Here is an 18,737-nt window from a genome sequence, read left to right as displayed (position 1 = left end):
TGCTGAGGTAAGAATCATACGATTAAAACAAAAATTTTATCAAGAAATGTAAACTTAGAGATTAAAAATTTAGAAGAGACTGATGAACTAGAACAAAGGATTGCTTCCAACGATACAATTATGTAATAATTCAATAGGGTTCAAAACCGATAAAAAAAAAAAACACAAGAAAGTGGGAGGGAAAAGTGAGAACAGAACATAAAAAGTTGGTGTGTATTTCACCTCATCCTCACCCTCCCCCACCCCCTCCCCCTCTCATTACACACTACAAAAGAAGAGGAGGAGGCGGAGGAGGAAGATTGCAAGGATTGTTAAAGTGGATCCCCCGGGGGGGGGGGGACAGGGGAAATATGCCCTTATAGCCCTCATTCCTAATCAGCATCCTAACTAGAAGAATAAGTTTTCCTGATAGTCAACAGACTAGAACTTATATACGTCGGAAAAAGAAACTAACAATAAGTTGGAAACCACCAATCTTCAGAAAGGAACATTCCAATGATATGAAACCCTCTTCTTAATCATGAAAAGAGAGAAATCATACAATTGTAATGTTAGGCATTATTAATTAACAATAATTACAACTTTCCACAGTTCTGTGTAATTTTATCTTTAATCTTGCACAAGTTACTTTGATGCTATTGCTTTCACTCTTCTTGCATGCAAGTGTACTTGCAGGTCATTTAGTTTATGCAAGTAATTAATTAGAAAGATCACTACATTCCGATATCTAGCTTATATAATTTTAAAAAGTAAAATAATTATATCCAAGTTGTTGATTAAACCAATGCCTACATTAAATGTTTTGGGATTTTCATGTTGCCTGATCCGTTTATGTGCTTTTCACGTCAGTCAAGATTGTTTCTAATAGTACAAGAAAAATGACATTGAATGCATACGATGGGGAAACCAGAACAAGATTTTCAGGATTATTGGGAGCATACCAGTAAATCAAGGTGTAACAGAAGAACAGCAACAAGGGGCTTTTGATGCAGAGAAGAATCAAGATACAAAAGTAGAGCATTCATTGTGTTCAGTATGTCCGCACCAGAAAAGCCATTTAAGAAGGAAATAACATCATTTCTGCGACAAAAAATATTAGGGAAAAAAAAAGTATTCATAGATGAAAGGAGCAATATTAGCGATCATAAGAGCTATAACTTTTCAGGAACTCAAATTATATAGTGCTATATATACCAAAGTGCCTGAAGGAATTACCCTCAACAATTTGTTCAACATGATGTCACAATGATTTATAACTAATTATCCTTTGGGTACGAAAAAGAACGGAATCATTTATCCTATTAGAGTTTTAAAAGCCATTATGTTGATCTAAGAATTTCATCCTTTAGGTCAAGTGGTTCATTGACATGATACCAAAGTCTAATTGATCAAATAATTTAGAACGCAACCCTCATGACCATAAGTGTTACATTTAATTTTCAGTATAAAGCACAATTTACCTCCGATAGCTGCAAGACTCTATGGTATGCATTTCAATTCCAATGGATTTTCACCTCCTTAACATGTAGAGCTAAACAATACTTCACCCCTTGTTTATTAATATTGTACAAGTAATTTGAGCACCAACAATATGCCAAAGTCCAGATGTGCTTATGCCCCTACTCAATTATGTATCTACATGTTTCTTATTTTAATTTTGTTTTATAAATTTTTCAGTGGTAATGATTATAGATAAGATTAGACTTTAAACTTTTACAGGTGCTGTACCAGATATTCTACTTTATGAGTTAGAAATATTTGACTTTCGGAAATAATAATACTTTTTGTTTGTGTAATATGCTAAAAAGTATTACCGTAAACATTTAAAATTTAAAGACGGAAAAACACTGGGGTATAACAGCCGCTTTAATGGAGAACCATATTTATTGATAACCCCTTAAAGAGTTAGAAGCGTGAACAAAGGAGTTGATAGTCAAACTGAGTTGTTTCTTAACAGCCGCTTTAATGGAGAACCATATTTATTGATAACCCCTTAAAGAGTTAGAAGCGTGAACAAAGGAGTTGATAGTCAAACTGAGTTGTTTCTAAACTATCAAAGACAGATTAGGATGCATGCTTTTCCATTTGCGTAGATAAATGAACAAACACGGAAAACATTGAGTCCAAATATTCTCCAATAAATAATTTATTTCATCTTAAAGAGAGAACTAGAAAAATTGAGCCTTTTATTGCGTGTCACCCTCTCTGCAAACTAAAAGGAAGAGGCTTCCAATCATGTAAGACCACTAGTAATATAATATAATAAACTTTGAAGTTGAGGTAGCTGACAAAACCCAAGAAATATAGAAAATAATGATAATATTCACCTTTTAAGAGAGAATAATTCAGTAAGTAATGAAATTGTGCTTGTTCTTGGGGCAACATCCTTGCTTTGAAGAAGGTCAAGAAGACATTTTTTATCAATGTTTCTTGCGATCTGATGCATGCAACTAGAATCTGCTTCACTGCAATGTAGCAATAGTGCCAACACATGTGTTTTCTCTTCCGCATTTCCTAATTCAAACCTCCTAAAAAGAAATGACAGGAGCCCTATAGATATGAGTTGCTTGACATAATTTGTTTTGTTTACTCCATCCAATGAAGTAAAGAGACTCTCCAAATTAAAAACAGAGGCCGCATCATGTTTCAGTTTATGGCTTTCTTTGCCCACAATTTGAGAAGCAAAATCCAGGACGTGACTAAATTGTTCTGACTTCCAATTATCAATCAGACGCTTCAAAACAAGGTTAGTAAATGGCAGGGCACCACAATGTAAACTATTTCCAGACACAGGGCAAGTTTTCTTTCCCTTTTCAAACCAGGCTTTAATGGCTGCTCGTTCAAAGGTTTGACCAGTCTCAAGGGTAGTTGGTTCCCTAAATAAAGTTCCAGTCAAAGGACAAACGAACTCCTGTGGAACAGTTGGAAAATATAATCCTGCAACAAAGTAGTTATGCACTTCATTTACCACTCATCCCTTGGATTATGATAGAATAAGACATGATTTCTCATGGAACTTAAATTAATGAATGTAATTATTTTTTACCTTTAGGAGAAGAGCTCGTCTCTGTTGGCTGCATGTAAATAATTAGGTCAGAAGAGGTCACAAGGGAGAGGGGGGGGGGGACACTATCAAACTATAGAAATTAGCTAAGAATACATTACATTTACAACAGAGCTGGAGACTGATTCCTCACTGGACAGTGAAACAGTAGACACAAAATGCCTTTTGGCATCTTGCATTCCTAAAACAGATCCTGTCACTTCATTAAGAGTGACTTCCTAGTTCTCTCATGCCATAGATCATCTAGCATGTTGCTTTCTACACGAGTGAAAGAGTAAGGAATATCATCACTGACACTTTTCCCCTGCCATTTTTGTTCATCTATCATTGAGGTTCCCTTCTACACCAAAAACAAATGTGAGGATATGTTAGATGCAGTCATGCAGAGCAAAAGAAAAGAGAAACAAGTATATGTGACTCCAATCAATAATTTATTGAAAAAAGAAAACATGCCATAAATATCATGACATAACTGCAAAAAACAAAATCCAATATCATTATTGTAGACCAGTAAAATAACCTATTCACTTTACTTATTTGCAGTTGTAGGTACACATTATTATCATATGGTTAAACAGAAAATAGCAATACCAATGCAATCTAAGGAATAAGATGAAAAGAAATAATAAAATGAGAGAATCAAAACATACAGTATGGCGCTCAATAGCAAGTGTCATCTTATTAAAATCTTCTTCAGTATCTTCATCTGTATATTTAACCACTTCAGAGACAAACGTTAATTTTTGTTCAGCAATAGATGAACCGTGTGAGTGTCTCATGCAGCTCTCTAAGTTATCTTCCATTGTATGCTCTTCCTCCTCTTCCACTCCAGCTTTACTCGAGCTACCAAAGACAGAATCATACAGTTTTTTGCTGACCATTGGCTGTGGTGAGAACGAATCAACAGACGAAGCCAATTCAGAAGAATGACCAAGGGAACTTCCTAGCCGACTTTCTAAAGCAGATATTGATGGAATGGTGACAGAAGGAACTGACGGAGCTTCTGCGCCTTCGGTGAGCCAGTCTTTGTAGTATACAGCAAATGAATAAGTCCCAGAATCCAAATGCTCATTATACACCTTTTCAAGATGCTTTATTTTTCTCGTTTTGCTTGGCATATCAACTAGAATATGAACTTCCCTGTTGTACCATGCCTTCAAATGAGAAAGATGTGGAGAAAATAAGTACTCCCACAATTCAGGCAGCAATGTTGTCCGCGCCTGAGAAGGTGAATCACAAAATACTTGCAAAAGATGCTTCGCTGATATCTTATCCTTTCTCTGTATCTTATATACAACACTGAGGTAAAGATGAGCACAGGCTGACAACTTATAATTTGGAATCCCACATGTAATACCATACTTCAAATCATTTAAGCTTAGACCTGTAATAATGCTTAGCTGCAAAGAGGTCCTTTTCAATTCTTTTTGAGATACAGACTCCTTGGCAGCTTCTTCTATTGTATCAATAGCTTGTTCAAGACTTCTTATGACTTTGGTCTCAGTACCGTTCTCGTCTTCCAGTTCAATGAAATTCAAGGAAGAAAAACAATTGTGATGGATTGTAGTCCGAAAATCTTCATCTTTTAGAAAGCGTTTTATATAACCATTGAGAATAGAAACAACTGCTTGTACAGCAACTTCATCAAGAGCTAGATCAGCAGGTGTCTGCGTTGCAAGACCATGCTTTTTATTATAACTATTTTCAAAGCTTCCGCTAATTGATCTACTGCGTGACCTGTCTTGTTGCTTTATATTCTTCCTTGTATTTCCACTCAACTGTCCAACCATAAGTGTGCTAGAACTGCTGCCATGCCTCTTATCCAACTTTGCATCCTTGACCAGCGTCCCATGCCACTTCTCCCTATACCTGAAATCAATGAAATCTTTTTCTTTCCCTCTATTTGCAATCAACAATTCATTGGAATATATATCTTTAACTCTATTATCTTTTTGCTCACCCACTTCAATTATCTCTTTCCTAGGTATGCGTGCTGATGTTTTGCTGTCATGGTTTTTACTTAACTTCGTGTTGCTGGAAGATTTCTCAACATTTTCATTCTTCAATCCTTCATCCAATTTATCTCTTTCAGCAAGATTATCCCTTGGTCTCCAGCTCTGAGCAGTATCTCTATTATCTCCAATCCGACATTGTGAGGCATAAGATTTTGTTCTCTCCGCTCTAATTCTGTCATCTGATACAGAAAGTCTCTTTTCTTGGTCAATGATAGAGTAATGGGGCTTGGTTACAGGATTAGACTGGAGGGAAGATCTGGTCCTTGCGATTCTTCTACTTCCCTTGAATCCTTCTTCTGCCAGAAGTTCCTCCAAAGATGAAGCCATTTACGTTGGAAATTAGATATCTACAGCAATCGTCACAAGGGAAAAAATGCCCACAGAGAATAAGGGCAATCCATAATTTAAAATAGTTTGGTCGGAAGGTATATCTTCCTGCATACAAAGAACAGAATGATAATCAGAAACAATTCAATCAAGCCAAAATATGCAACTAAGAGCTGAAGATAAGAAATGTCAATATCAGAATTTTAAACAAAAATGGAGTGATAAATAGCGTTCTTAATATTCCGGCTGAAGTGAGCTCCGTGACTAGTTAACGATAATTGTTTACGGGGAAAAGAGAATAAAACGGATAAAGAAAGATGCAATACTGATCAGAAAATTCCAATTCACCTGCACAGAAAAAGGTAAAATTAAAAACACGTCAGAATCTTTAACTAGAAGCAATTTCAAAAACGATATTCCTATTCTTCATGCTGACTTCTATCACAAGTTAACAACAATTGTGGATAAAAAAACAATATAAAATAGATTAAAAAAAGCAAGAACAGTTAAAAAAAAATCATGTTCGCAGATGAAGTTAGGATATAACATTAAAGAAATGCCAGAATCCGTAAGAAGGATCAATTTCAGGAGGAGTGTTTGTATTATTCATGCTGTCTTCTATCACAAGTTCACAATAACTTAATATGAAAAGGAATATAAAAAGGATACAGAAAGACGCATTAATAATCCCAAAATGTTTCTATTCTTGAAGAAAATAACTAATAAGAAATATTAGGATATGTAACAAGAATCAATTTCAGAAATCTTGTTGATCTTATTCACAATTCTTACTGACTTCCATCACAAGTTAACAATAACTCTGTATTAAAAAACAATGAATAGACAAAGAAAGACGCAATAATCATCACAAACATTCCTGTTCCGCAAAACATGAAGCTTAACACAAAATAAATATTAGGATCTGTAACTAATCATTTCGTGCTCTTATTTACTATTACTGAGACTTCCATCACAAGTTTACAATAACCGTGTGGCATATCAACAAAGAAGATAAAAGAAAGACGCACCACGATGAAGATTCAGACATTTCCGTTCATCCGCAACCCATGAAAGTCGAAGCAAACACCTGAAATCCAATCGATTTGACAACAGAGTCTTCAGATCCAAGAGAAGAGAATTTGAGAATATTGGAGAGAAGCTTGAGGAAGAGAACATAGGAGAATGGAGATTGGAGAAAGTCCATGAGAGCGTCGTGCTGCATTAATTAAAGGATTAGGGGAAAAAAAACAAATAGAAAAATAGTGAGAACAAGAACAATTGGCTACAAGAGAGAATGGTGAGAGTTCAGGTAAAGAAGACGGGTAGTGACGTGAGGGAATTATTTGAATCTGTCAAGCTCTGCCTTTTGTATCATTTGTCTAGTGGATTCGGTATTGGCCGGCCGTTGTAGGTTTTAACGCTAATGAGCGCCAACTATCAATTGACGTTCATGCAGTCCACTCTTTATGTTTCTCTTTCAAAAAAAAAAAAAAAAATCGAAAAACTTTAGGCCAATAGGCTATAAACCCATACATGATTTTTTTATTAATTTAACAGTAATATTTTTATAAAGTTCTTACTTACTTCTTCCATTAAAAAATAAAATTTTTTTTAACTAAATCTTACCTCAATAAAATATTTACTTACTTTTAAATCAATTCTATCTTTTCATATTTATCCCTATTAAATACCCTACAATAAATATAAAATCATTCATCGATAGGGATACTTTTAAATAAAGACAATAATTACACCGTAAAAGACTAAAACTACATTATTTTTTTGAACATACAACATACATTTTTAAACGAAGGAAATACCATTCTCTCTATTAAAAATTAAATTTGTTGGTCAAGGCATGAGTTTAATAATTTAATTATCAAAATTATAGTTCAACTATAATCAAATTATCATGAATAAAATATTTTATTAAACTAATCAATATACTAATTCAATATTTTATGTTACGAATATATATATATATATATATTGAACAAAAAATTACTTTTAAAGATTGTCCTATTTGTTAAAAGACATTAAGTTATTTTAAACCTAAGACTTAGGTATGAACATAATATTACAAAACAAGTCAACTTATCCTGGTAAATCGAATACAAAATGTTAACTAAAATTTTTATAATATTAACTAATTTTTTTAATACCTAATCGGGTCCAAAATGCATTTCTTCTTGTAATATTAATTAAGTTTTTTATACCTATATTGGAGAAAGAATTATGTTAACGCACAGTTGGACGCTGCATGTTCAGCAGAATTTGAATCTTAATTTACATTGTAAGAGACTAGTCACTTACACTAAATTTAACCTCCATTAATAATAATTAACGTGGTTTGATTAAATGTTACCGATGTCCACAGGCAAAGGAGAGAAACTTTCATTTTGCCACTAGGTAACAATTTTTTTTTAATTTTTTTAATGATATACTTTTTTAGCTGGAATATAATGATCTTATTAACGCCACAAATTATGAAGATAATAATAATAAATTGTAAAACTTGAAATGAAATAAATCCTAGTTTAAATGAAGCATAGAATGTTTTTCTCTAGGTAAAGATTCCAACAAGATATCAAATTACGTCATAATCTAGGTCAGATCACAAAAAATATCCTAGGCAGTCTGCATGTCCATTATTTTATTAGCTACTTCAAAATCTTCGAGACAATGTTAGCCTTAAAGTATGTCGCTGTTTTTTTCACGTTTATTTTTAGGAACAATAGCACTTAAAGCCCTCAGATCAAAGAAATTAGCATCTAAGGCTCAATCAATATATTTTGAAATTACTCTTCAAGCCCAAGGGCCTTAAATGTAAATATGTTTTTTTTTTGGTAAAAGGACTCATTTGCCCCTCATTTGAAAAAATAATATCATGCACAAAAATATTATGTTGTTAATATATGGATCATATTAGGGGTGTTCAATCTGGATCCGTCCCGATTGGTCCGGTATCGTCCCGATATGATCGGGACGGGTCTTGTCCCGGTCTAAAAATAATCGGGACGGGACTTTACGGGACGGGATACAGGATTACCATCGGGACGTCCCGTCCTGTCCCGAATATTATATATATTATTTTTTATTTTAAATATATTAATTATATTAATATAATTTATACTTATATTAATTATATCAATTATAATTTTAATACTTACAATTCTTATTTAAAATTAAAGTGTTTTTATATTGATAATTTTAATGGCATGAAGTAAACATGGCGATATCTTTTTTATAATATATTAATTATATTAATATAATTTATTCTTATATCTATCTATTTAATAACTTTTATTTATAACATATTTCTTGCTTATTTTTAAAAGAGTAATTAGCTTAGTACATCTTTACTAAAGTAGAAGAATAATTATTTAATGTTGTGTTTGACTTGCCTGTTGTTGCTAATCTTATAGCATAAAGATCACTTGTATTTTTTATTATAATATGTAGTTGTGATTAATATAATTCAATAATTGATTTTAAATTATTGTTATTTATGTACTTGTGTTATTTTAATTTTAAACTTAATAAATTATATAATTTAAAATTTTAATGAACATTATTATTCAGATCTTTTTTTGATATTATTTCATTTATCGGGACGGCGGGACGTCCCGATCTTATCCCAGTCCCGTCCCGAATCTTAATGGGACGGGACGACTTTCGGGACGGGACGGGACACGGGAACAAAATTCAGTCCCAATTTTTTTTTTGGGACGAGACACAGGATGGGGGTATCCTGATCCCGTCCCGTCTCGTGAACACCCCTAGATCATATCATATTATATATGGACATTTTGCTATCCATACACTTATAAAACTTATATATTATTATTCAATTAAACCACATAGATTATGTAAAATGAACGAATATTGTATTATTAATATATAGAATTGTTATATTATACATAGCCATTTTATTTTTTATACACTCAAGAAACTTGTATATTATTGTTCAACTAATCTACATCAATTATGCATAATGAATAGACATTGTGTTATTAATGTATGAATTTTGTTGTATTATATATGAACATTCTATTATTCATTCACATGAGGAACTTGTACATATTCAACTAAACCACACAAATTATATACAATGAACAACCATTATATTGTTAATGTATGAATTTTGTCATGTCATGTGTAAACATTATATTCTTCATATACCTCAAGAACTTGTACATATTGTTCAACTAGACTACACAATCTATATAATAAACATACATTTTGTCATTAATGTATGAGCATTATATTGTACATGCAGTTGAAATGTACATTTCAAATAAGGAACAAAAGAGTCTTTTCACTTGAGAATATATTATTTTTAGGCCTTTGGGCCTGCAGAACAAATTCAAAATGTGTTGGGCCTTAAGTGCAAATTTATTTGATTTGGAGGCCTTAGGTGTCATTGTCCTTTTTCTATAAAGCATTCCCCCAAACAAATGCACAAATTTATAGATTATATACATATATATTCCTAAAGTATAATTTTAATCTTTTAATTTTATATAAAGTTTTAATTTAATTCTTTAATTTTATAAAATATTTATTAACCCATTAATCCTAACATTTTTAATTTCAAATGATTATTTTTTATGTCAATTATTAGTATTTAAAAAAAATTAAACTTAATATGTTAATATAAATTTTTTGTTAATATTTAAAAGTTTAATGTAAAAATTATTAAGGTAAAACTAAAAGTGGTAGAGTTAAAGAACTAAAAAAATATTTTATAAAATTAAAGGACTAAAATGAAACGTCTAAAATTAAATGACTAAATGTTCACTTTAGCTTTTTTTTTTTTGCAGCTTGTATTATTTATGAGTTATGAAAAATAGTATGGCTCACTTCTCTAGCTTCATCCAACGGAACCACATTTCTGACAAAAATTAAGAGGAGAAAAAGAAAAAAAAAAGGTGGAAGCATCAAAACTATAGAGTATAAGCGTCAATATATAGCAAATATCAAGTTTGTCCACCCACACACATATATGATTCTGGACTGTCATTTAACAAGAACATGAAATACACACACTCACTAACTCACGCATGCTTATTATATATATATATCCCTAGACATGGACTCACCTTGCACTGGTCTATTGTTATTATCACTCGTGGACATTTGACTCATGATGATGAACTCGAGTCATCTTCATCATCAAATCATCGCTTGTGATTTATTATTATTATTATGGTCATTATCAAACAGTGATCGTTCTATGTTGTGGTTCTGCAACTTCCTCTTCAACCGAGCGCGTCTGTTCTGGAACCATGTGTACACATTGGCCTCAGAAATTTGGCCATGGTGGCTTAGCACGGCAGTGATGTCCTTGATCTTCGCCTTGCTCGGATGAGCTCCGTCGCCTTCCTCGAATATCTTCTCCAGAATCTCGAGCTGTTTTCTCGTCGGAGCCCATCGCCTTCGGCTGCTCCATCTCTGGCCACCATACAACATCAATGGCTCTCTTTGTTGAATAATGTCTTCCAACTTCACTTCTGGTAAAGAAATTAAACATACTCAAACAGTCACTAAATAAATTACATCGTTGGATAAGTCACACTGTTTATAACTTATAAATTGAAAATTTTATCGATGTTATATATGTAGATGAGCATGCCATTGTTAGCAAGTTTGTTTGTTTCTTGGGAAAATGACTTGTAAGATCTTAAATTTTGAAAATAATGGCAAGAGAAAAATAATATATACATATATATGGATCAACATCCTAAAAGTTTCTAAATTTTAATTTGAAACTGAATTAACATGGAAATATAAAAATGAAGTTTACAGAGCTACGTCAAAACACCCCTCTTTTTCCTCCTTTCCCGCGAACATGCATCACATCATATCAACAAGTTTTTTTTTTTTCCCCGGGAAAATTAATTTTTTCTTGTTCCTTCCATTACGTTGGTAAACTAAACTTTAATTAATTTGCTTCATATGTAAAATGATATTTAAATATAAAACTAAAATTGATAAATAATAATGCTATTTACAAGTCATTAATATTACAGCTTAATCTGCTTAAATGGTATACAATACACACAAAAAAGTTCATCTCATCATCAGCACCGAGATATACTGATAACCCTAGTGGAGGACGTTGTTTAATAAAATCTCTAGCAAAATAGAAAATTTGGGACGAAAATTTGTCGCATAAAAAAGTGTCTTTCAAAAATAATTATGGATTCTGCAATAAAAATTTTGCACACACACACACACACACACATATAGATAGATAGATAGATATCCATCACAAAAATTCCTGCAACACTCTCACTCATGACAGAACAATCCATTACAAAATCAATTTAAGACGAGCTTTTTCTTTCTTTAACTGTCATTGCAAGTTTATCTTTAATCATATGAGATAAACAATGCAATTGTTTTTCAACCTCAATGAAGACGCAACGCACGGGAAAGTAAAATCTAATTATAAAGAGAATGGAAATTAGAGGAACAAGAAGAAGAATTAGTAGGGAATTAGAAAGAGACCTAATGGAAGTGGAAGATCTTGTTGCTGCTGAAACATGAGCCTCTTGTACATATCACTAAGCTTCTCACAAATGGAGGCATATATTGCTATTTGCACTCTTAGAATCTCAATTTGCTCATCGGTCATCACCTTCCTTTCCATAATCTTCCTTAATTATATCTTTCACTGCAGATTTTCTTTCTCAGATGATCTTCTTCTTCACACTGTTACACATCCCTCAGGAGTATGTGTGAGTACGTGTGTGTGTGTGTATAGCACAACAGGGATAAGAATATAAGACTAGAGAACCCTAATCAAGAATATAAGAGTTTCCTATTTTGATTTTTGATAGATTGGGGATTAAGTTTTGGTAACATATACGTGTGTGTATATATATATATATATTACAGATACCATGTAATCTTTTTGATGATGATTGAAGATTGAATAGTGTTAAAAAGTTGTATTGTTGTATAATCATCAGCTTAATTTTTGGTAACAAATTAGTAAAAAGTTTGGTTGTTTCCAAAATAAAATAATAATAAAGGTTTGGTCAAATTAAAAGCTCGATGTCGGTCACATAAAGACATTATTATATACTCTTCGGCTGCGGTTACAGGACTGGCTAGCAATGTTATGATTTGTCATGAATTAATTAATATTATAAATTTAATTAATAAATTTGGAAAATATTAATCAATTAGTCACTAATAATGACTACTATTCACGTTGGCAAGAAAAAAATGCATTGGTTTTGATGCTCCTTGCCTGATCAACAATCTGGATTGTCTATATTTTTAATTTCAACGGTTTAGATTTACAGTTTTTTTATGTGTTATTTCATATTTATTAAAATAAAAATTATAAAATTTTAATTAAATCTAGCTTATAATTAATTTGTATTGTCCAATTTGATCTCGACGATAATTTACAAACTGAAACTTTAAAAAAGATTTAAAGAAAAAGTTGCGCATTAAAAATTTTAAATCTATACTACCTAAAATATATCTAAATAATTAATTTATAAAATTTTTTAATAGTAAATTAGATCATCTAGTTTAAATATGCATTTTCTATATTTATTATAAGACGGATTTATTAAAATTTAATAATTTTTATTTTAATAATATAAAATAAAATAAAAAAATAAAACCTGTAAACCTGGACCTTCCACATATTACTCATCACAAACAGAAAAAAGCTACCATTGACTTACTTTTAAGCAATTCTCCGTACTTTGAAATGTTTATAAAATCTCCATCTCCTCTAAAAAATAAATAAATAAATAAATAAAATCTCCTCGGCTAGAAAGAAAATAGTTTATAAAATCTCTCAAGAAGTTTCCCCGTAAAGTTCATTCCCAAAAATTCAACTTGCTTAATTGCTATGTGATCATAATGTGTGTATGAAAAATATAACCGTTGCTTCTAATATTTCAGCGTGTTTTGATGCGTCGCATTCGATAGTCATCAGATCAGGACCTTTCATTTTACCTCATCAGATTAGGTATTTTAAAATTTTATTTATCAAAATAACAATTTATAAAAAATATGAAAATATTAATATTAAATATAGATTATCTTTTATGCTCATCACCCTCGATGATATCTGGATTCAGATTTGATTTTTTTTACCCTATATTTATCAAAATAAAAATTATAAATTTTTTAATAAAGTTCTTCATCACCAATCTGATTTGTATATATTTCATATGGATGGTCAAATTTAACATTACATTTTTTTATAGTTTTTACAAATTTATTATTGGGAAAATATCATCTAAGGACCATTGGAGAGTTTTTATTTTAAGAAGAAACTTAAAAATATGAAATTTCATTGCACTCTCTTGGTACTTGTATGAAATAAGATTTTATGAGAAAATACCTAATTATCCCAAAAGTTTAATAAAGTGTAGTAATTTAATGGGTTATTGTTAATTACATGTGGTTAGCTGTCAGAACTTGATTGGATGTTTGTTTATAAAGGACTAACGCTTATACAGTTAAACATATGCTATCAGTTATAGTTACATGTTAATTCTAAATGAGTTGTTGCTAATTACGTATAATTACTTGTCAAAACCTAAATAAATGTCATGCTTGTTTATACAGAACCAATACATATACAATTAAACATGTGGTATCATTTATAATCACTTGTTAATTTCAAATGAGTTATTGTTAATTACATAAGGTTATTTATCAAGACTTGAGTCGGGGCTTAATACTAGTAAAATTAAACATGTGCTATCAATTTTTTCAAGTGGTTCATTTTTGGCTGAGTTGTTGTTAATTTTGTAAAATTACTTATCAAAACTTAAACAAATGCTTATTTATGCATTCATAAACCTCTCTCTCTCTCTCTCTCTATGTGTGTGTGAGAGAGAGAGAGAGAGATAGAGGATGTGGAAGCGAAATTATGCTAGTTTATATATAGAGCCCTGAAACACAACAAAAACATAATAACAAAAAGAAAGGGATGAAATTTATGATGAGAACAAAAAAAGAAATGAAATAAACAATAGGATGATGATCAAGGAGGCCTTTGAAGACATTACAAGAGTTGATCATGCTCTTGATCATATCCGTTTTTCATATGAGATGCTACTACAAAGTATTAAGGCTCACAAGAATTATAAACTTTAAAATAAATAATTTTATTCAACTTCGCTTCCCTTTTTACAAGAGAAAGCACGCCTAATATGTATAGACTCATAAAAAAAGCCGATTTTCTAAAATTAAAACTCTAATTTTCTAATACTAAAAAGGGAACAAAAATAATATAAAGTAAAAGAGAAAATATTCAACTATATAATTAGGAGATGTAATCCTAAACTTATGAGATTGCAAAACTTAAAAAAATATAATTAATCTTAATATTTGACTAGACTCAAAATAAAAAACCATGACTAGTCTTACTAATTAAGAAAAGGAGTTAAGTCAAAGGATCACTAAATAGAAAATAATTAAGGAGACAAGCAAAGGATTATAAGGGACTCAGAATCACGTCACCCTTGACCTCTTCACTAGGGTTTCAAGTCTCCTTACTTGTAAGAGGCTCCACTTGTAGTCTTCCTTACATTAAGTTAGGATTTGCATCTCTTAAGCTTAACTCTTCATAGATTTAGGCTTGTGACACATCTTTTTCATGGAGTTCACCTTTTAAATGAATGTTTATCTCACTATTCACGTCCATATAGGTGCATGGGCTATTTGAGCAACCATTTGGGCTTGATAAGGTTCATTCACGTTCTGAAACTCCCATAGTCTATTAGGCAATGCATTTGGGTTCCAATTTAACATAATAAAGCGGAAATACATCATATATATTCATATCAATCATTGCATACCTTTGAAACAAAGAAATAAGGTCAGATTATGGTTTGCACACTGTAGCGTGCACTACATGCACCACAACATGTGGTATAAAGCCATGAGCTTTGACCTTCTTTGTGCCATGCACTGCGGTGCACATGCTAGCTTCTATAGCTATCATTTAATAGCATACATGATGAACTTTTGACGTGTGTTATTTCCACATAGGACGTCCAATTAGAGTGATTCAAGTGTCTACATAAAGCCTAGCTCATAAGCTTACTAATGAGATAGGTTTGGATATGATCTAACAGTCTAATCAAAATTTAAACACTCAGATGCAAAAAGTTATTTTTTAAAAAAATTTAGCACACCCAAGCACACAAGTCACTCATATTGTCTTATTAGACCGTTTTAAGCCTTAATCTAAATTCAAAAGAACCTAATACATTTGATTGACCATATTTTATATCATAAACACACATATATCACTTTTTAACTGTTTAACAACCCATTTTTACATTTGTAAACTAACTCATTTGGCCATTTTCACTATGAATTCACCATAAATTATAACTTTACACATTCACAACATATTTATAATTAAATCTTAGCCCTTGTTAATCATTTCACCACACATTTCCACATATGGGCTAAAATTTATACTACAAATCTCCCAAAAATTATAACTTAAACATGCATGCAATTCCTATAACAACTTATATATACAATATTCACATTAAGTCTTATTTCATTATACAAACTCAACGATTTCATAGCCACGGCACCATTATGCTGGTCCTGACTCTTTCCTCTTGCCTTGACTATTACTTTAACCTGTAAAAATAGGGTGAAGGGTCAAAAATGCCCTAGAAGTATAGAAAGATTACAAATAACCCTAAAGTTAACTATAGGTTATTTATATTCTTTAACCTTAAAATTCTTTGCTCCGTTACCTGCCATTTTCATTTTTTTCATTAGTGGATGCCGCACTTAAATTTTTTAATATTTTTTATTATAAAATATTTTATAGTAAGTCTCACCAATTTTTTTTTAATGTAAAAAATACTTCTCTCTCTCCTCTACTTTATTTCTCTTTCTCTCCTTCTCTCTCTTCCGCAACCCCGTTACCAAAAATCCTTCAGTAGCCTCGAACTTCTTTGAGTTTCACAAATAGCACCATAGTGAAGTGTTTATCACATCGAAGTATGGTGGCTTCCTACCTTCCTCCACCTTCATGTTCATCACTCTCATCTTCAACATGTTCATAACTATTGCAACCACAAAGCTCGCAGTCACACAGGTTTGAATTTATGCAACTTTTATCAGTTATTAAGCTTCTATTGAATTTATTTCAACAACAACATGTCGGCATGACAACCATAATCCCAAGCAAGCTCCATACCATGTCCTTCTCAGTCCTGTCTCTGCCTCTGTCTCTTCTCTATCCTCCAACAAGGATCTCCAACAGCTTGTCTCTGTTTTTAAGAAGAGAAACAGGGGAGAACGATAGGGCATGCATGCAGGGTTGAATGTCAAGCAAGCAAGGCCCTTCACGTGGGTGGGGAAGAAGAAGAAAGCTGGTACAAATAGATTATATGTGCTTGGAAGCCTGGGTTGATTTAGGAAGAATCAGAGATGCTTGACTCGAGTCTATTGAACGTGGATGCTAAGTACTATGCTGATGAGGAGAATGCTTATGACATGAGGAAGCAACTGAAGTGGAAGCAGCAGCATCATCATGTTTATACGGGAGACGGAGAGAGAAAGGGGGAGGAGAGAGAGGGAAGAGGAGACGGAAGGTTGTCGTTCGATTTGCTATCCTTGAAGCTGGATTATGATGGCATTTTTAGAGAGTGGACCTGGAGTTCACTGCACTCACTAGAGAGCCGAAGCTTCTTAACTTTTCCATGTTCTCTCTTTCTCTGCCCACGTTCTCTCTCTCCTCCATCTTGGTCAATTTTCTCCGACGTCCTCTCTCACACACAGAGATATTATATATATAATGCATGCAACTCGTGTCTTTGTCATTCAAGCAAGTGGTAAAGGAAGAAGAAGGAGTGGTGAAGGATTTGATGGGTCTGATGATGAAGGCAGAGAGTGGGAAGGTGACGGTACTTGAGGAATGGGTCGAAGCAAATTAGTGCTGGTGACTTACAAAGAGAAGGGATGTCTTGGGTGGCATCGGCATCGGCATCGGCATCGACGGGAGAGAAGCCATCGTGAGTTACAGGAGAGAGAGCGGAGAAGAAGATGAAGAAGAGCATATGGGATTTGCATTGATAGGGGGAGGGGAGTGAGTGGGGGAATATAAAATAATTAATATGGGGGCACAAACAATTGTTTATAATAAAAAATACAATGGTGAGACCCACATTAAACGGACGTTAGCCAAGTTAACGCTAGGGTGCTGGAGAAAGGAATTTTTATGTTGAAGGATAGAAATGATCCCAAGCTAAATTTAAGGTCCATGTTGATCTTTCGTGTATAGGTGAAGGATAAAATTAACCTTAATCTGTAAAAATATAATCATAAGTTGAAATAGTAATCTCAGTAATAAAATAACTCTCTATTATTGACTATCACATGTAACCATAAATAAGTATAATATAATATACAAATGAAATAAACATATAACAGGTGTTGCACTTCAATCTCATCAATATATGTAGATATATATATATATATATATCATTTCACCAATTTTTTAAAACTATATTCACCACTATTCACTATTTTTTTAACATATAGCACGATTACTATATATCGAACATCCCAAAGTACCTCAATTTGAAACCATAGCCTTGCCTTAAAATAATACACTCTCATTTGCTTTGAGCTCACCTTCAGTGATAGAATTATCTAACCAAAGGTGTTTTATCTCACTTTCTTTTAGATCATGGTTTCCCCTAATACGCACAAAGGGTGTCATTAATTCTACACCACATCATATCGATACTAAGGAGTCCAAATTTTTAACACCGTACCTCAATAGGTACTAAAAAATAATCTTTAACACCGCACCTCAATAGGTACTAAGGAGATACAATTTTCTAACACTATACCTCGTCGGAAACAAAAGAATGATGCCATATGGTCTTTCACTACACTCCACACGGGTAAACTTCTACCCTTATGATCATGCTTTTGACCCAATTATAAGTTCCTAATTACCCCCATACACACACACATACATATATATGCATATTATTACTACTATCACACGATTTCACTTGTTTATTCGGTCAAAGTTTATTTTCATGCAATAACCATGCAATAACACAAAATGCTCATTTAAACCATTTCATGCACTAGATAACAAATTTACATATAGTTATAATAAATAGCCAAATAGAGAAAGTTATCTGGTTACCTCAACCCTTTTGTCACAAGAGAAAGGACCTATGGTACTTTCTCAATCGCTTTACTCGGTTCTATCAAGTTCTTTTCTTACTCTACACTTGAATTCTGCCAATCTACATATAATTGGCCTATTAGCCAATTGATCCAATTGACAAAAAATA

The 18,737-nt window shown here is 32.3% G+C and overlaps 2 protein-coding genes and 1 pseudogene across 2 annotated transcripts; all 3 read right to left on the bottom strand.

Moving 5' to 3' along the window:
- Positions 1-654: 654 nt before the first annotated feature.
- Positions 655-6,780, bottom strand: LOC129319608 (putative E3 ubiquitin-protein ligase LIN). Its single transcript, XM_054964705.1, has 8 exons — positions 6,435-6,780; positions 5,733-5,754; positions 3,715-5,514; positions 3,280-3,404; positions 3,166-3,196; positions 3,047-3,074; positions 2,328-2,937; positions 655-1,080 (listed from the first exon to the last, which is right to left on the bottom strand). The coding sequence occupies exons 3-8, from the start codon at positions 5,404-5,406 to the stop codon at positions 927-929; spliced, it is 2,640 nt and encodes an 879-aa protein (XP_054820680.1). The 5' UTR covers positions 5,407-5,514; positions 5,733-5,754; positions 6,435-6,780; the 3' UTR covers positions 655-926.
- LOC129319607 (WUSCHEL-related homeobox 8-like) lies at positions 5,419-12,046 on the bottom strand. The gene is made up of 6 exons (XM_054964704.1): positions 11,920-12,046; positions 11,467-11,482; positions 10,631-10,888; positions 6,435-6,493; positions 5,693-5,754; positions 5,419-5,514 (listed from the first exon to the last, which is right to left on the bottom strand). The coding sequence occupies exons 1-6, from the start codon at positions 12,044-12,046 to the stop codon at positions 5,419-5,421; spliced, it is 618 nt and encodes a 205-aa protein (XP_054820679.1).
- A 5,628-nt stretch (positions 12,047-17,674) lies between these two features.
- LOC129319606 (putative E3 ubiquitin-protein ligase LIN) overlaps positions 17,675-18,737 on the bottom strand; it is a 4,943-nt pseudogene continuing 3,880 nt past the window's right edge.

This window comes from Prosopis cineraria, unplaced genomic scaffold (genome assembly GCF_029017545.1).
Source record: "Prosopis cineraria cultivar Desert tree isolate PC_DT_omini unplaced genomic scaffold, ASM2901754v1 PC9, whole genome shotgun sequence".
Taxonomy (NCBI): domain Eukaryota; kingdom Viridiplantae; phylum Streptophyta; class Magnoliopsida; order Fabales; family Fabaceae; genus Prosopis; species Prosopis cineraria.
Note: the sequence above shows the minus strand (reverse complement) of the source record. Positions and strands in the feature narration are given on the sequence as shown.